At 40.6% G+C, this 20,273-nt stretch overlaps 1 protein-coding gene across 6 annotated transcripts; it reads left to right on the forward strand.

The window, feature by feature from the left end:
- The first annotated feature begins 71 nt into the window (after positions 1-71).
- On the forward strand, positions 72-19,844 carry LOC133607279 (lysophosphatidylserine lipase ABHD12). Of its 6 annotated transcripts, XM_061961778.1 has the most exons (13): positions 1,546-1,782; positions 3,986-4,098; positions 4,177-4,282; positions 6,582-6,701; positions 6,826-6,856; positions 6,936-6,981; positions 7,191-7,320; positions 13,993-14,030; positions 14,101-14,180; positions 14,275-14,357; positions 19,379-19,457; positions 19,528-19,649; positions 19,721-19,844. In XM_061961778.1, the coding sequence occupies exons 1-13, from the start codon at positions 1,583-1,585 to the stop codon at positions 19,740-19,742; spliced, it is 1,170 nt and encodes a 389-aa protein (XP_061817762.1). In that variant the 5' UTR covers positions 1,546-1,582; the 3' UTR covers positions 19,743-19,844. The 6 variants fall into 6 exon arrangements, with proteins under 6 accessions (XP_061817788.1, XP_061817780.1, XP_061817749.1 ...); XM_061961804.1 differs by lacking the exons at positions 1,546-1,782; positions 13,993-14,030; positions 14,101-14,180; ... (2 more) ...; positions 19,528-19,649; positions 19,721-19,844 and adding exons at positions 72-966; positions 3,773-3,874; positions 12,029-12,255; positions 12,351-13,372; XM_061961796.2 differs by lacking the exons at positions 13,993-14,030; positions 14,101-14,180; positions 14,275-14,357; ... (1 more) ...; positions 19,528-19,649; positions 19,721-19,844 and adding exons at positions 3,773-3,874; positions 12,029-12,255; positions 12,351-13,372 and having other exon boundaries at positions 1,330-1,782.
- Positions 19,845-20,273: the final 429 nt, after the last annotated feature.

The raw sequence follows: 20,273 nt of genomic DNA on the forward strand, positions 1-20,273 counted from the left end.
CACTGTTTTTCTAATGTAGGTCATTATAGTGGTACTTGGAGAGCAAAGTTTTTTCTGAGGTGGTACTTGGTCAAACTGTATCGATCTGTTGTGGTGAAGAAGGAGATGAGCCGGAAGGCAAAGCTCTCAATTTACCGGTCGATCTACGTTCCAATCCTCACCTATGGTCATGAGCTTTGGGTTATGATCGAAAGAACAAGATCACGGGTACATGCGGCAGAAATGAGTTTCCTTCGCCGGGTGGCGGGGCTCTCCCTTAAAGATAGGGTCAGAAGCTCTGCCATTCAGGGGGAGCTCAAAGTAAAGCCGCTGCTCCTCCACATCGAGAGGAGCCAGATGAGGTGGTTCGGGCTTCTGGTTAGGATGCCACCCGAACGCCTCCCTAGGGAGGTGTTCAGGGCACGTCCGACCGGTAGGAGGCCACGGGGAAGACCCAGTACACGTTGGGAAGACTATCTCTCCCGGCTGGTCTGGGAAAGCCTCGGGATCCCCTGGGAAGTGCTGGACGAAGTGGCTGGGGAGAGGAAAGTCTGGGCTTCCCTGCTTAGGCTGCTGCCCCCGCGACCTGACCTCGGATAAGCGGAAAAAGATGGATGGATGAATGGATGGATACTAAATCACCAAAAATGATTGCCGGGCGCGGCACCGCTGCTGCCCACTGCTCCCCTCACCTCCCAGGGTGTGAACAAGGGGATGGGTCAAATGCAGAGGACAAAGTTCACCACACCTAGTGTGTGTGTGACAATCATTGGTACTTTAACTTTAACTTAACTTTACTTGGTCAAACAAGTAAGAGAATCTCGAGGCTAAAGCCAATGTTACCAATTTAAAAAGCACACTTTTACCTCAAAAACACCTTTTACGTAAACTGTTGATTATGTGACGCTGACCCTTTTTAAGTAAGGCTGTGTTCAAGAAGTACTGCCTTGAATTACAAATCCTCCAAGAAAACCCATTAATCTCCGGGTGAGTAGGCTAATACTGTACATTTTCAATTCAATAGTTTCATACAGGAATACCATGGATTGATTAACGTGGACCCCGACTTAAACAAGTTGAAAAAATTATTCGGGTGTTACCATTTAGTGGTGAATTGTACGGAATATGTACTGTACTGTGCAATCTACTAATAAAAGTGTCAATCAATCAATCAAAAAGGACCAGTATCGCCGGTACTCTTTATTTGAAAATTCTCAGTTCATTGAATGATTGTGATATTGCCTTTAATTTTTTGATAATGGCTAATATGTTAGTTTGTTTATTTGTAACAAAAGTGTGAAAAATTGAACAATACAATATATATAAGGTCTACATATAAAGATAATGAAACCATGGTTAGAAAAATATCCCTTATATTCCATACAATTATTTGAGTTAACTTAAGTTAATAGTACAAAATAAGTAAACAAAAACATTTTGTGCCTTTCATTTCAATCCTATGACACCCCTTCCCGCGTCCAATTATGTATTCCCTGAGTTTGTAAACAATGTAATATACGAATATATCAATACGACAAATATATTTATAAAAAAAACAAAATTAATACAATAAAACGATCACGTCGTGGCTGGTATTGAGCTGATGTGTCTACGACCCTGGTATTCATACCTTCGACATTTGGATCGATCCGCCTGCCCTGCTCCTTCACTGCACTTTGGACGCCCATACTTGTGTGTAAACTTTAGCCTGCTGCGTTTCAAAATGAGGAAAAGGAATGTTAACACGGGTCCGTCATCTTTCGCTCAGACAACTGCCAAAGATCAGAGGAAGACCGAGAATAAGTGAGTTAGCGTTTGCTAATGTGCTGACGTTAACTACAACTTACACACTTTACTGGGGGTGGGAGGGGGGTGTAGAGGGTAACGTACTTGTGACATATTAATTGTGTACTTGGTGAATTATCACAGGATGACCAATATTGTTTGTATTTATAACAAATAAAGGACGATAGAATTAACAAAATTACTTCCTGATTACTCTGTGACGTCACGTCAAGCTATAAACTGGGACGTTCCAAGTAAGGGTGAGCGATACAGCAGTTGTTGGTATCAATGCGATACCAAGTAAATACAGGGCAGCATTTTACCATACCAATATTTATTAAATATGTTTAAGCTCACTGAAGAATGTTGCCTTTAATTTGTTGCTCATGATTATAGTCAGAATAAAACACAAAGAAAAATAGTTTATCAACATACTTGTTTGTGAACAATAATGCAATATGTAGTTACATAGGCAAATTGAATTTAAAAGAATAACAATATAAGACTATAATTACATAGGGATCATTTTATCCCCTTTATTACATACTAATGTTGGCGCAAAATGAAGTCAATAGTGCAAAGCAATATTCTCCTGATGCAATATAACAAATGTCAAAAAGCTAACATATGAACAACACAACAAAAAACAGCTATTTATGAAAATAAACAGAAATGAATTGTCCAGGGTGATTTGATAAAGAAAGTGAGGAAAGAATCTTCAATCAGGGGTCCCCAAACTACGGCCCCTGGGCCGGATACGGCCCCCCCAGCGTCCAAAATCCAGCCCGCGGGAAGTCCCAAGTTAAACATTTTTTCATTATTATTATTATTTTTTTTTTTTTGTATTATTATTATTTTTTTAATTTGTCCTTACTAGTCCATTTTCTACCATCTCCTAGCCACTCAGGCAAATCATATTGTCTAAAAATGCATTTTACCATCGATAACGTGACATGCAGCAAGTGCGCTCTTTAAGTCAATTAGTGAGCGAGGAATATATATATATATATATATATATATATATATATATATATATATATATATATATATATATATATATATATATATATATATATATCTATATATATATATACATACATATATATATATATATATATACACACACATATAGACACATATACATATATATATATACATACATACACACATATACATATATACATATATATATACATATATACACATATAGATATATATATACATGGACATATACATAGACATATACATATATACACACACATATATATACATCTACATATACGTATACATATATAAACACACACACACACATTTACATATATATATATATATATATATATATATATATATATATATATATATATATATATGTATATATATATATATATATATATATATATATATAGCGCGGCCCCCAGCCAAATTGTTTTACCCCAATGCGGCCCCCGGAGTCAAAAAGTTTGGGGACCCCTGTTCATTCATCCATTTAATTTTATTTATTATATCATCATTTCGCATTCAGTTTATTTTTTCCCGTATTTCATTTCACATTGTTTCTGTATGTGAATTGAATTATTCTCTTTAAAATGTTTTGCGTTAAACTTTTGGGTGACTTAAATTTACATTATTTCTCATGGCAAACATTGCTTTGATTTTTGTACGATTCAGACCTTTTAGCACGGCTCACTAATCAAACAAGGTACCACTGTGTTATGGATATTATTACTTCCTAGCAGTCTGGTATGCAGCATAACTAGGTTATGATGAACATTACATGATACAGTTGAAGCTGTTGAAGTACGTGCTAAATCCGGACAAATGAGTGGACTTTTTGGAGACTGCTGGAATAAGGACCTCCTATATTTTTCCCCTGAAGAGGTGTGAAGAAATCAGTCTTTCCACTCAAAATACTCTTCTGTCTTATTGGAGTGTTAACAGAGGAGGACTGTATTGTCCATTAAACTGGAAACAGTCTGAAGAGCAACCTCCTTTGTGATGTTGCTTCTAGCAAGGTCAGTGTGAGAGTCTGACATCTTGATGGCATCATTCAGCTCTTATCGCCTTAATATTACGACACCCAGGGACCCTGGACACAACCTTCATCAGCACAGTGAGAACATAAATACTCTTCTTTACAGAGGCTGTATGAACATACTGTATTTTTGCTTTGTTGTGTTTAAAAACACCAAAATATGTGTTTTTTGTTTTTCTCTTTGCTTAGGCCCTGCTGGAGAAAAAGGGGTTTATTTGCTCTCTTTGTCTTCCTCCTTTTAATGCCTTTCACGCTGATCGTGGCCCGGGAATTGTTCCAGCATCTTGTTTACACTCATAGAAGTAAGCGTACAAGAACTATCATGTTCTTTGATTCGTTTACACATACTTAAAAAACACATACTTACCTTCTGTGTGCAGTGAGGGTTCCCTTCTTTGTTGACCTTGGCCAACCTTCTGACTTCTCCCTAAATCACACCATCAACATGTACTTAACATCAGAAGAAGGAATCTCTCTTGGTGTTTGGTGAGTCTTCTTACGTTCTCACAAAGTGGGTCTTCACCTAAGTCTAATCAGTACTGACGGGTCAAACTGAAGCATCACAAGTGATAGTGTGTCCCTCGAAGAATCGATGTGTGTGTCACTTTGAGGGAAAAAATGACTGAGACAGCTACTGCATCATTTGACTGAAGTACCAACCTGTGTTTATCAGGGAGCACTTCTTTTGACTCACAAGTGACAGCTCGAAATGAAAGAAGTTGAAGGAATGGCGTCTCCATCATCGATCTAAATCAGGGGTGTCAAACTCATTTTAGATCGGGGGCCACATGGAGAAAAATCACGGCACAATAACTTAAAAATAAAGACAACTTCAGGTTGTTTTCTTTGTTTGAAAATAGAACAAGTACTTTCTGAAAATGTACAAATCATAATGGTGTTGTTTTTTTTACACTTACATGTTGTGGTTTATAGTATTCTATCTTTATTTGTCGTTATTTTTACTCTCTGAATAAATTATGTGATAATGTTCATTAGTCTACTCATCGGTGTTAATTTTTAATCTATCAAGATAAAAAAAATAATATCAAAATCAAATTACAGGATGTTATAAATAACATCCTGTAATTTGATAATTTTCCTCGACTGGTGCACTACAACAGTGGTTCTCAACCTTTTTTCAGTGATGTACCCCCTGTGAATTTTTTTTTAAATTCAAGTACCCCCTAATCAGAGCAAAGCATTTTTGGTTGGAAAAAAAAGAGATAAAGAAGTAAAATAAAGCACTATGTCATCAGTTTCTAAATTATTAAATTGTATAACAGTGCAAAATATTGCTCATTTGTAGTGGTCTTTCTTGAACTATTTGGAAAAAATGATATACAAATAACTAAAAACTTGTTGAAAAATCAAGTGATTCAATTATAAATAAATATTTCTACACATAGAAGTAATCATCAACTTAAAGTGCCCTCTTTGGGGATTGTAATAGAGATCCATCTGGATTCATGAACTTAATTCTAAACATTTCTTCACAAAAGAAGAAATCTTTAACATCAATATTTATGGAACATGTCCACAAAAAATCTAGCTGTCAACACTGAATATTGCATTGTTGCATTTCTTTTCACAGTTCTTTTTGACATACATTTTAGTGAGGGTCAAACCATCATGGCATGGGGGAAACTCTGGGTTTATGGTAATGAATGGAATAGCCTACTTGATTTGATGTTCAGTTTATGAACTTACATTCATATTTTGTTGAAGTATTATTCAATAAATATATTTATAAAGGATTTTTGAATTGTTGCTATTTTTAGAATATTTAAAAAACAATCTCACGTACCCCTTGGCATACCTTCAAGTACCCCCAGGGGTACGCGTACCCCCATTTGAGAACCACTGCACTACAACATGTGGTTTATTTATTTTACATATGTAGCATCATCTACAAAGATACAAATAATTGCTATTGTGATATCTAGTGGACACATATAGAACAGCAGTTTCTTTCATTCAAAAATTTCGACCCATTTTGATACTTAGCAAACTCATCCCGCGGGCCGGATAAAACATGTACCAGCCCGTGGGCTGTACGTTTGACACCCTTGATCTAAATGGAAAAAGGAACATTTCTGAATTCTGGGTACATTTTGATCTCTTGGCGCCATGTTTCCTATATACTCGTTGGCTTATTGACTAAAGTTGCACAAGTCATAATCCTTTTTTAATTTATTGCTGTTTATTGGTTCTAGACACCAATGTGTTAAATTAATTTCCGGCAAAGTAGGAATCATTAATTATAGATGGGAATATTTTCATAGCTGGAGCATTAAGAAATTGTTACTAACTTCTTAATACCAATTTCAACATCATGAGAGCCCTTTAGACATGAAAAAGCACCCTTTAGTCACCTTTACACTCATTTAATCCAATATGTATCCAATGCTTCCTGAGGCTGAGCCAATCAATGACCACGATACTGAACAACATGATCATATTACTACTGTAGTACTGATGTTTTGATCATTTAGCCATTATTAGGCCTAAAATGTTTAATTCAGAGCAAAAATGTTGTAGTAATGCTTAAAACAACAACAACAACAACAAAAAACTGAAAACAATATATTTGCTAACTATTGATTTTATTTGCAAGTCAAAACTAGTGACCTAATTCAGTAGATGGTGGATGACCATTATAAAACAGCACCAGAGTATCCCTGCAATATCAATACAGCTACTGGGTGTGCCATACACTCACTGAGGCTTCATTTACCCATCACCAGTAATGAGCTCTTCATTTTGTATTGTTTTGTCCTTTTTAAAGGCATACGGTGCCTGCAAGTCAATGGAGGCAGGCACAGGGAAAAGGCATGGCATGGTACCAAAGCACCATCAGTGATGGGAGTCCAGTTATCATTTATCTACATGGGAACACAGGCACAAGGTGGGTTACACGATGACGTTTTTGACTCACCAGGAAGCACAGGAAAATAGAACATCATCATAAAATGGATATTTTCCCCGATTAAATGGTAATATTATTCCTTACTAACTATTTCTGTATACAGGGGAGCTTCTCATCGGGTGGGCGTTGCGAAAGTGAGCAAACATATTCACACTTTAGCAACTATATTAAAGTCAGGATAGCTGTTCTGAAATAAGCCTTATCTGTCAACAGGTATTGAGTGCACTTGGTTACCATGTGACACAGCCTGACTACAGAGGTTGGTGCCAACAAATATTTTTTGCATCCTTAAGGATGGCATCACTCATTGTCCTCACATTGATCTATAAAGTCACTAAAAAGAAATAAGATAGTAACAGAGCAGCAGTGCAATTTCTGTGAAACTTTTCCTCTCTGTGATTGCCATCTGGTGGTGGCAAGGATCAGCTACATTTTAGTGTGCATCAGTGAAAGTTTCTTGATCTGCAGGATTTGGAGACTCAAGCGGTGAGCCGACTGAAGTTGGGCTCACTACAGATGCCCTCCACGTATACAAGTGGGTCAAAAAACACAGTGGAAGCAGCCCGGTCGTCCTCTGGGGACATTCTCTTGGCACTGGGTAAGTAGCTTATGAAGTCAGAATGACTTAATGTCTACTTGTTGTACGAATGTATTATACCACACTCCACACAGCACTACACTAATTTAATATGAGTAGATGTTCAGTTTTAAAGGCAAAGGCTTATCCCCCTAATGATTTTGTTAACACAGATTTTAATTACACTGCATAACACACTCCACATTTCAAGGGTAATTGTATATATACAGCACCAATTCATCCTCATTTATTAAGGAAAAACAACTGAACCCATGAGCCATCTTGGGCAGTGATTTTACCCAGTTGGTTAGAATATAATTATTTACTCACTACAAATAGTCAATGCCAATGGGGTCTGCAACCTGCGGCTCTGGAGTCACATCTTTTATCCCTCTGTTGTGGCTGAAATGAGTTTATGCTTCTGTGTAGTGCTGTCCTTTGAGGCACCGTCATGTTTTTCAAAGTTCCGCATCAGCCAATCAATTTTAGGGGCAGTGTTTTCTGGTGAGAAACTATGGCACTTAAATTGTGATGATTTAGGCTATGTCTACACTAAGCCGGATAACCCCTAAACTAATAATTATTTAGCCTAAGCCTCGTTTCAGCCACACTAAATCACCGTTTAAGGTAACCCTCCTCGGACAATTTTTTACACGAGTAAGTGCGCCGTCTATTTCTTGAATCTCCGGCTCTTAGCTTTGTATGGACTCATTGATCGTTTAAAAACTGAGTTCGGAGAGGAAGTGACGCCAGAAAGACCGCGCCCCGCACAGGAAGTGACATTCATTCATTCATTAATTCATTTTTATTTATCTCCTTCATTGATGTGCAACTTTGATCGATAGACAATTATACCACAATTATTCAATTATACATTTACACACCAATGCCTGAGAAGGAACAGGATGAAGAAAAATCTTATATTTTCCTGCCCCCTTCAACATAATACGTAGTCTTACTTAATGATATCATATAAACCAACAATTGCATCCAAATATAACAAAAACAAACAAAAAAACATCAGAAAGAACGCGCCACAGCCAGCTTCATAACAACCCGTAACTCGGCGGCAACCACTAGAAAGATGAAGGTGAATCATCCAGACATGCCAGTGTTTCTCCTTATTTTACATGTACAGGTGCTTTTGGAAATCACAGATGAATACCTTAAGAGAAGGAAACGGCGATTGCAGCTACAAACCCTGTTTCCATATGAGTTGGGAAATTGTGTTGGATGTAAATATAAATGGAATACATTGATTTGCAAATCATTTTCAACCCACATTCAGTTGAATATGCTACAAAGACAACATATTTGATGTTCAAACTGATTTTTTTTTTCAAATAATCATTAACTTTAGAATTTGATGCCAGCAACACATGACAAAGAAGTTGGGAAAGGTGGCAAGAAATACTGATAAAGTTGAGGAATGCTCATCAAACACTTATTTGGAACATCCCACAGGTGTGCAGGCTAATTGGGAACAGGTGGGTGCCATGATTGGGTATAAAAACAGCTTCCCAAAAAATGCTCAGTCTTTCACAAGAAAGGATGGGGTGAGGTACACCCCTTTGTCCACAACTGCGTGAGCAAATAGTCAAACAGTTTAAGAACAACGTTTCTCAAAGTGCAATTGCAAGAAATTTAGGGATTTCAACATCTACGGTCCATAATATCATCAAAAGGTTCAGAGAATCTGGAGAAATCACTGCATGTAAGCGGCATGGCCGGAAACCAATATTGAATGACTGTGACCTTCGATCCCTCAGACGGCACTGTATCAAAAACCGACATCAATCTCTAAAGGATTTCACCACATGGGCTCAGGAACACTTCAGAAAACCACTGTCACTAAACACAGTTGGTCGCTACATCTGTAAGTGCAAGTTAAAGCTCTACTATGCAATGGGAAAGCCATTTATCAACAACATCCAGAAACGCCGCCGGCTTCTCTGGGCCCGAGATCATCTAAGATGGACTCATGCAAAGTGGAAAAGTGTTCTGTGGTCTGACGAGTCCACATTTCAAATTGTTTTTGGAAATATTCGACATCGTGTCATCCGGACCAAAGGGGAAGCGAACCATCCAGACTTATCGACGCAAAGTTCAAAAGCCAGCATCTGTGATGGTATGGGGGTGCATTAGTGCCCAAGGCATGGGTAACTTACACATCTGTGAAGGCACCATTAATGCTGAAAGGCACATACAGGTTTTGGAACAACATATGCTGCCATCTAAGCGCCGTCTTTTTCATGGACGCCCCTGCTTATTTCAGCAAGACAATGCCAAGCCACATTCAGCACGTGTTACAACAGCGTGGCTTCGTAAAAGAAGAGTGCGGGCACTTTCCTGGTCCGCCTGCAGTCCAGACCTGTCTCCCATCGAAAATGTGTGGCGCATTATGAAGCGTAAAATACGACAGCGGAGACCCCGGACTGTTGAACGACTGAAGCTCTACATAAAACAAGAATGGGAAAGAATTCCACTTTCAAAGCTTCAACAATTAGTTTCCTCAGTTCCCAATCATTAATTGAGTGTTGTTAAAAGAAAAGGTGATGTAACACAGTGGTGAACATTCCCTTTCCCAACTACTTTGGCATGTGTTGCAGCCATGAAATTCTAAGTTAATTATTATTTGCAAAAAAAAAATAAAGTTTATGAGTTTGAACATCAAATATCTTGTGTTTGTAGTGCATTCAATTGAATATGGGTTGAAAAGGATTTGCAAATCATTGTATTCCGTTTATATTTACATCTAACACAATTTCCCAACTCATATGGAAACAGGGTTTGTATTTCGGATATAACACATCTCAGACGGCAACATAGCAGTGTTGAGTGACGGTTTTGGATAAGCCCTGGAAGAACGGCAGCCTGGTGGGATATTTTTGTCACTAGGTGTGTTGTGTCAGAGGAACGGCAAGAGAACTTTCGAATGTCCAAGTCAGCTGTGATTCTACTTAGTGAAAAACTTTGTCCATTTGTCGAAGGACAGACGACAGTGCGGACTTCCGTGGACAAGGGAAGACTACGAAAAATAGCGAAAGCATTTGGACTGGCAAAGCAGACTATCAGTTATTTTCCACAATGTATGTCGAGCGATTAGTCAACATCTAGTTTTGTACTCCGTAACTATTGTGAAGCCATGAAGTGGTTGCGGCCGTCAAGTACGACCTCCAATTTCAGCCTACAAGCACAGTGTCCTGTTGTTGGTTGTTGTAAAATGTTCTGACGACATCGTCCTCCTCGTCTCTGGCTCCGACGACATCGTATTCCTCGTCTACGGCTTTGACGACATCGTCCTCCTCGTCTCCGGCTTTGATGACATCGTCCTCCTCGTCTCTGGCTTCGACGACATCGTCCTCCTCGTCTCCGGCTTTGACGACATCGTCCTCCTCGTCTCCGGCTTCGACGCCCCTGTGACCTCCGGCTGGCCGGCCGTACAGGCGGACATCAGGCGCCCGCACGCGGGGCCCTCGGCGGCCAGTGCATGTACGCTTGCTGTGCCACTCGCATCCGCCTGCCTGATGGCCAAGAAGGTGGCCGTTCCTTGGTTGCCCTCCTCGCCGGCCGCAGTGGCGTTTTACTTGCCGCCGCCACCAGACTCGTCCCCGGTGGATTCGGGGACACGTGGGCTAGCGACCCACCACCAGTTCACCCCTCCACCCTCCCATGACCTTTGTTCTTCTCTTTCGGGTCATAGGACATCTGGAAGCTGTCCATAGGAGGGGGGTACTGTCACTGTCCGGGCGCGCGTCAGTGCGCTGCACCGAGCGCAGCTCCGAGAGCGCGCAAAGCGCGCCGCAGACCATCAACAGCGAACAGCTGCAATCAATCGCCGGCAATCAGCACATCTGGGACTGATGAGGGTGAGCTGAATAAAGACCATCACCCGCTCCTAGGGTGGTTCCCATGCCAGCTCCCGCTCCTACACTGGTTCCCATGCCAGTACCAGCTCCCGCTCCTAGACTGGTGCCCATACCAGTCCCAGCTCCCGGACTGGTCCTTGAACCAGTACCAGCACCCGGACTGGTCCTCGAACCAGTACCAGCTCCAAGACTGGCCCCCGTACCAGCACCTGCACCCAGGCTGGTTCCCGAGTCAGCACCACGTCCAGCGCCGGCTTCAGCACCACGGCCAGTGCCGGCTTCAGCACCACGGCCATCGCCTGCTTCAGCACCACGGCCAGCGCCAGCTTCAGCACCACTGCCAGCGCCAGCTTCAGCACCACGGCCAGCGCCTGCTTCTGCTTTGCGGCCGACCCATGCTTCAGCACCTTGGCCAGCTCCTCAGCTTGTTGCCACGTCTCCGGCTCTGACGACATCGTCCTCCACGTCTCTGGCTCCGACGACATCGTCCTCCTCGTCTACGGCTCCGACGACATCGTCCTCCTCATCTCCGGCTCCTACGACATCGTCCTCCTCATCTCCGGCTTCGACGCCATCGCGACCTCCGGCTGGCCGGCCGCACAGACGGCCATCAGGCGCCCGCACGCATGGCCCTCTGCGGCCAGTGCATGGACGCTTGTTGCGGCACTCTCATCCGCCTGCCTGACGGCCAAGAAGGTGGCCGTTCCTTGGTCGCCCGCCTCGCCGGCCGCAGCGACATTCTTCTCGCCGCCGCCACCAGACTTGTCCCCAGTGGATTCAGGGACACGTGGGCTGGCGACTCACCACCAGTTCACCTCTCCACCCTCCCTTGACTTTTGTTCTTCTCTTTCGGGTCATAGGACATCTGGAAGCTGTCCATATGAGGGGGGTACTGTCACGGTCCGGGCGCGTGTCAGTGCGCATTCATCTGTGCGCTGCACCGAGCGCAGCTCCACCAGCCCCAGATTGGCGGCAGCGAACAGCTGCAATCGATCGCCGGCAATCAACATACCTGGGACTGATGAGGGCGAGCTGAATAAAGACCAGTGGACCCAAGGATCCTGGCCGGAACTTAATCTTCTGTCGTGTACCGTAAACCGACTAACTCAGCTTTATGCTCTCTCACTCTCTCTCTGCGTTTCCCCTTCGTGTTTCATTGTTCTTCCTTGTCCTCCTCCCCAGCAGTCTGCCTTTGTCCCCGCGTCGACGAGCTATGCGTCTCGTCAGTCATAGCTTTCTCTGCTTGCCGGACTGCCTCCTCGATCCTCGACCCCCGCTTGGACACGGACCTCCTACGCCTCACCATTCGCCCTGACCATCTGCCTGCCCCACGGACTGCCTTCATGCCTTATTCCTCCTCTCAAATCAACACTTCTGGTAAACACTCAGCAATTAATTCCTACACATAGTCTTACACCATACACACTCTTGGATTTTGTCACACACCATTCTCTAGTAAATTTATTAGTAATGTTTAATTATTATATATATTATATTGTTTGTTTATATATAATAAAACAGAGCAATATTGCCCCCTTGTGGTTCTGTGCCATCACAACTCCCCCCAGCAAACATAACATGTTCTTTATCACATTGTTTACTTTCACACGTCCATTAAAGATATGATTCATGTATGATGGCTCAGGTGTGATTCACTACGATAGTCTAACAGCTGCTGATGGTGAGGCAATTAAGCAAGGTTTACTGTTAAAAGGAATGTGGCAATAGTCTACATTGAAACACAGGGTAAGATACACTTCCAGGTCAGAGGTAACTATGACGCGCGCATTTTTTCGCGCATGTGTATTAGGCTGCGTTGCGCCGGTGGACGGAGGGGGTCTCAAACGGTGGCATTGTTGTGTGTGGATAAGGCTAGGTGGGATTTACCCTGGATAAATCCTTTTGTTGCTAAAAAAAAACCAATGGTAACAAGTGGGATTGAGTGTCATGGGAACTAGTGCTGTACTACTATACTTTAAATGCAAAAAAAGAAGGCAAATTATTTGCCAAACTGGGCAGTATGCCACATGATTGAACGCATCTACACAGGGCAAGTACATAAAGCCAAGCAATTACAGCCTTTGCCGCGTCGCTGTTACGCACGGTTAGACTTGTTTGAGGTGTACGTCATGCTACACCACATGATTTGGAAGGGGAAGACAGAGCTCACCTTAACACAGCAGCATAAACAAGTTGTAGGTAAAATAGAGCAAAAGTACAGAATCATGGCTATACCTAATAAAGGAGAAACATGGAAGAAAAGGAGATGTGTGACAACCAGTGTTAATGTTACATAATAACGGCGTTACTCGAGTGGGGGGGAAATGAACTATTCAATGAAGTGATAATCATGTAATCCCACAATATCCTGTGGACAAGGAGAGATGCAGCCACCAAAAGACATTCAATCCCTGTATGAACGATAAATAATTACCATTTCAAAGTAATTTTCCTAACACTGGTGACAACACAACAGATCATAGAACAAAAATCCAGCAAAGTTTTATTTTGACTAATTGTCAGGTGGCGACAAATGTGGGTTTTTACCTCGGGAAACTATAGGGATTAACTAGAGAGAAACCAGTGACAAGATAACATGCAAAATACGGTGGGAAAAATAACTAAACAGTAACGTAACGTGACAACGCATTTGAGGAAACTGTATGTAGTGTTAATAGGGTTTGTGGTGTAGGCAAAACAATGATGACTGGTGGTATATATTTAAAAGAGTGTAGTCACGTGATATGGTCATTTTTGTTGGTGCAGGCTCGAGGGACAGACTCGATAGAGGAGTGCTTCACAATAATGTTGTGTGTCTTTGCAGGGTGGCCACAAACACTGCTGTCAAACTGCTAGAGCAAGGTAGATGTAACCTCACAGGCAAATGTTCATGATCAAATACAACCACCTCTCACTATGATTGTATCAACAGGTATTGTTTTGGACGGCGTGATCCTCGAAGGCGCCTTTAATATCGCTGCAAAAAAACTAACAAGTCATGTATTTTCTTGGGTAGGCTTAATCAACATTTGTCATTTACACTATTTAATTTATTTTGAATACTGTAAAACATAACACAACATTTTTTTTATTTCTGTTTTTCTAGTATTACTGGACATTTCCTGGCTTGGGATATTTTTTCCCAGAGCCATGGGCTGAAAATAAGGTTGTCTTTCCCAGTGAGCAAAAGTAAGTTTTTAAACGCATACATTTTACAGCTGAGCCTCCAAAGTTGAACAAATGTGTTCCAAATTTCAAAACCGATTTTTCCATTGAGTACGTCATGTAATTAGTAAATAATGCGAAGTGAATTCAAGCAATCAATCAATCAATCAATCAATGTTTACTTATATAGCCCTAAATCACGAGTGTCTCAAAGGGCTGTACAAGCCACAACGACATCCTCGGCTCAGATCCCACATCAGGGCAAGGAAAAGCTCAACCCAATGGGATAACAATGAGAAACCTTGGAGGGGACCGCAGATGTGAGAGTCTAGTCCATAGTGGATCTAACATAATAGTGAGAGTCCAGTCCATAGTGGATCTAACATAATAGTGAGAGTCCAGTCCATAGTGGGGCCTACAGGAGACCATCTCGAGCGGAGACAGGTCAGCAGCGCAAAGACGTCCCCAACCGATGCACAGACGAGTGGTCCACCCTGGGTCCCGACCCTGGACAGCCAGCGCTTCATCTGTGGCCACCGAACCTGTGCCCCCCCCTCCACGAAGGAGAGGGGGCAGAGCAGAAAAGAAACGGCAGATCAACTGGTCTAAAAAAAGGGGGTCTATTTAAAGACTAGAGTATACAAATGAGTTTTAAGATGGAACTTAAATGCTTCTACTGAGGTAGCATCTTTAACTGTTACTGGGAGGGCATTCCAGAGTACTGGAGCCCGAATAGAAAACGCTCTATAGCCCGCACTTTTTTTGGGGCTCTGGGAATCACTAATAAGCGGGAGTTCTTTGAACGCAGATTTCTTGCCGGGACATATGGTACAATACAATCAACAAGATAGGATGGCGCTAGACCGTGTAGTATTTTACACGTAAGTAGTAAAACCTTAAAGTCACATCTTAAGTGCACAGGAAGCCAGTGCAGGTGAGCCAGTATAGGCGTAATATGATCAAACTTTCTTGGTCTTGTCAAAAGTCTAGCAGCCGCATTTTGCAGCTCGTCTGCTGTTTTTTGTTTAAATTTAATTAACTTGTTTTGAGGCATTATTTATGTTTAGATTATATACAAGAGGTTATTTTGAATATTTCCACCTCTGCACTTTTTTCCAAAACTGTGAATGTTACAGAATATAAGTGTGACTTATTTTGTTATACTGTCAACCAGTGTTGGCGTTAATGCACTTTTTGTGTCTTTTTAACGCATTGAAATCAGAAAGAAAGCAGATTTTGATTTTTTTTTTTACCATTTGCGGCCCACAGCTAATGTTTTAAAGGCACATTCTAAAAATACTATTAAAATAAACAAAAACATAACAAAAGTGAAATAAAAAAGCTTACAGGTGAAATGTAATTTAGAAACAGTTGCAATGTTGACTAATAAAACAAAGCTGGTTTTTTTTTTCTCTTTCAAACGGTCATTGCTCAAAACATAATATTGAATCAAAATCAATGTTATTATGAATTATTGACCTATCAAAGGCTCGGATTACTTCACATCAAATATTCCACTTTGAAAACTATTTTTGGTGGAAGATTTTGCATATTTTGTGTGTTTGCCATAAAAAACATAGTTTTGTTTGACAAAAAAGGGCGGAAAACAAACAAACAAAAAAACAACATAAAAAAACTAAAACATTTTGAAATGAGGGATGGATGTGAAGTTGATGTAGACTCCAGAGATTTAAGCGTTAAATATAAAATGTATGTTTGCCCTGGCACACCATTATCATCATTTCATGACCCAAGCAAAACACTTTTTACACTTTTATACTGAAATAAATACACCTACAACGTATTAAATAAAATCATAGAAAAAAATAGCGGCAGCGGTAAAGTTTGGATCCATGAAAGAAAGAAGAAAGTGAATGAATGTTTGTAACTGAATACATTTACATATGCTTACACATTTATTTTCTTTTGTATTATTTTTTTAAATGAATTAAGTAACGTTTATGACAACCTTTTTCCAAAACACAATATAGAATGTGAGATATAACAGGATAATGCATACATTTGTCATTTGTTTTCAAAACACTTACAAAAAAGTGGGACCCCAAATATTTACTGTGGGACCCCTTTTTTATGACTTGATGGGTCCCTGGGACCCCATTTTGAAAATTCCTAGCGCCAACACTGCTGTCAACAGAGGAGAAAAAATGCTTTATTTAAATAAATATATTATTTATAAAGCAAGTTCGAGTATCATTGGCAAATTTTCACCTAGTCTCGGCCTTGGCGTGCTGCCCGCCTTGGCACGCATATATGTGTCCTCTTTTTGGGATTTCAGAATATGGTCAGCCTAGACATACCAATACGTGTTTTGATACGCTCTAATAAAATATTATTATCGACGGTATCGAAAGCAGCGCTAAGATCAAGAAGCAGCAATATAGATGACGCATCAGAATCCATCATTAGCAATAGATCATTTCAATTGACTTGTTCCAGGCTCAAAGTGTTAAAATTAGAAAATCTTTATTTACTGTACAGGCAATAGTTTAATCAACAAAATGAACATTCCTAATTGTCATCTAAGTATACAGAAAATGATCCATTATGTAATAAACCTTCCTATAGCATAAAGTCAGAATATAGTGACATTGGGGTAGTGCAAAAAACAGTGTGCCAGCACAAAAAGTTTTTATCCACAAACTCAAAATTGTTTGAACAAAAAGTCTCTGGAAAGGTTTTCTATTCTCCTGCTAACGTTTGGTATCCACTTACGAGCTCAGTAGAAAAATGACAAGCTCTCAATAAAGTTGAGTTCCGATTCAGACACACTCTACTTGGTTGCACTGTAAAACTGAACATACATAAATGAACTGTTTCCAGTATAACCTCCATAAGATACAAAATAATTTCTCTGACATTCATCATACATGAAATGTATTTAAACAAATACGTAGCTAGCTCGATGAAAATCCCATTTACGCGCTAGAAATGACCACAAACGGGGTTTTTTTTAACACCTCCAAATATGACAATCACATAGACAACTAAAAACAGACAGGACTGTTACTTTCAACATGTTAATAACTATGGTAGACTACTGACAGAAAACTAACAAACTTTTAACACACAATGACCCTGCGATCAGTCCCGACCCACCAGTTGAGAGTTGTATGTATTTATTCACTTACAGTCATGGTCAAAAGTTTACATACACTTGTAAAGAACATAATGTCATGGCTGTCTTGAGTTTCCAATAATTTCTACAACTCTTTGTGACAGAGTGATTGGAGCACATACTTGTTGGTCACAAAAAACATTCATGAAGTTTGGTTCTTTTATGAATTTATTATAGGTCTACTGAAAATGTGACCAAATCTGCTGGGTCAAAAGTATACATACAGCAATGTTAATATTTGGTTACATGTCCCTTGGCAAATTTCACTGCAATAAGGCGCTTTTGGTAGCCATCCACAAGCTTCTGGTTGAATTTTTGACCACTCCTCTTGACAAAATTGGTGCAGTTCAGCTAAATTTGTTGGTTTTTCTGACATGGACTTGTTTCTTCAGCATTGTCCACACATTTAAGTCAGGACTTTGGGAAGGACATTCTATAACCTTAATTGTAGCCTGATTTAGCCATTCCTTTACCACTTTTGACATGTGTTTGGGGTCATTGTCCTGTTGGAACACCCAACTGCACCCAAGACCCAACCTCTGGGCTGATGCTTTTAGGTTGTCCTGAAGAATTTGGAGGTAATCCTTCTTTTTAATCGTCCCATTTACTCTCTGTAAAGCACCAGTTCCATTGGCAGCAAAATTAGGCCCAGAGCATAATACTACCAACACCATGCTTGACGGTTGGCATGGTGCTCCTGGGATTAAAGGCCTCACCTTTTCTTCTCCAAACATATTGCTGGGTATTGTGGCCAAACAGCAACATTTTTGTTTCATCTGACCACAGAACTTTCCTCCAGAAGGTCTTATCTTTGTCCATGTGATGTCAGATTTAACAAAAATTGAGCTGTTTGGCCACAATACCCAGCAATATGTTTGGAGGAGAAAATGTGAACCCTTTAATCCCAGGAACACCATTCCTACCATCAAGCATTGTCATGGTAGTATTATGTTCTGGGCCTGTTTTGCTACCAATGGAACTGGTGCCCTACAGAGAGTAAATGGGACAATGAAAAAGGAGGATTACCTCCAAATTCTTCAGGACAACCTAAAATCATCAGCCCGGAGGTTGGGTCTTGGGCGCAGTTGGGTGTTCCAACAAGACAATGACCCTAAACACACATCAAAAGTGGTAAAGGTATGGTTAAATCAGGCTAGAATTAAGGTTATAGAATGGCTTTTCCAAAGTCCTGACTTAAACGTGAGGAGAATGCTGAAGAAACAAGTCCATGTCACAAAACCAAAAAATTTAGCTGAACTGCACCATTTTTGTCAAGAGGAGTGGTCAAAAATGCAACCAGTCTGTGAAACTTGCCAAGGGACATGTAACCAAATATTAACATTGTTGTATGTATACTTTTGACCCAGCAGATTTGGTCACATTTTCAGTAGACCCATAATAAATTCATAAAAGAACCAAACTTCATGAATGTTTTTGTAACCAGCAAGTATGTGCTCCAATCACTCTATCACAAAAAAAATAAGAGTTGTAGAAATGATTGGAAACTCAAGACAGCCATGACATCATGTTCTTAACAAGTGTATGTAAACTTTTGACCACGACTGTATATTGCTCATATTGTACTGACCTATGCACGTTCTTATGTTGCAAAAAGTTATTTTGAGTTCTACAGTTATTTTCCTCTTTGATGTCATTTGCCCTCTAGTGGTGGCGTCACAAAAACCAAGGAACAAGCAAAACACACTTGTACAGTTAATCCTTTATATGCTCACTATCGCTGACGTCTTACAACAGTTGCTTTTGATGGTTTTGTTTGACTCATACATCAGAATACTTTGGTTGAAATCCAAATTGTTTGACTTTGAAGGCTTTCTGACGTATTCATTGACATCAATAATTAATACAATTTAATACGAGTCATTCATGGCTTGATGTGTTCTTGTTTTAGTTTAAGAAGAATGCAAAACCCACTTCTCTTCCTTCATGCAGAGGATGATCCCGTTGTTCCCATTGACGATGCTCAGCAGGTATCGATGACCCTGAACGCTAATTACTAACTAATATAAAACAAGTATATTTTTAATATGTTCCTTCTAGCTATTCAAGGTAGCAGTGAGTGCCCAGAATACTGAGCAAGTCAAGTTTGTACCTTTTGAAGCTTCTTTGGGGTACCTGCATAACGGATTATACAAAGACCCTCGTCTGCCTGACATAATAGGGTGAGAAGAAATTTAACTGATAAACATGTTAAGTGCAAATGGGTTAACGTTGCATTATGTCTCTTCCGCAGGAAGTTCATGTTATCTTTGTAAAGTGGGGGCTATGAGTCCAGCAGATGTCCATTACACTTATCTGATTATTAATGATTCCGTGTAATGTGTAATATCAATTGTCGATTAAACATGTATTTCGGAGATGTATGTAGAATGTAGTGCATTACGTGCCTCCGCACAGCAGAGGCACTGTTGCTTCAGACTTTTTTTGGTCTGTCCATCCATTTTCTGGACCGCTTATCCTTCTTTAGAGTCACGGGAGTGCTGGAGCCTATCCCAGCTGACTTTGGGCAACAGGTGAGATACACCTTGTTGCTCTTTAGTCAGGGTACTTATACCGTAGACCAGGGGTCTGCAACCTGCGGCTTTGGGGCCACGTGTGGCTCTTCTTCCTCCTTGTTGTGGCTCACTCAGATTTTTTTTTTATCCCCGGAGAGGGAGAGAGAAAAGTTTGCATTTTCAAAAATAGTTCTAAAATTTCCGGCTATCTGCAAGGCTGTCAATGCCCACAGGCTGAGTTCTGAGGCCCAGGGAAGGCGAGTAAAAGAGACTGGCAGCCTGTGTGTTCAG

The sequence above is a fragment of the Nerophis lumbriciformis genome, linkage group LG02 (assembly GCF_033978685.3).
Source record: "Nerophis lumbriciformis linkage group LG02, RoL_Nlum_v2.1, whole genome shotgun sequence".
NCBI classification, from domain to species: Eukaryota; Metazoa; Chordata; class Actinopteri; order Syngnathiformes; family Syngnathidae; genus Nerophis; species Nerophis lumbriciformis.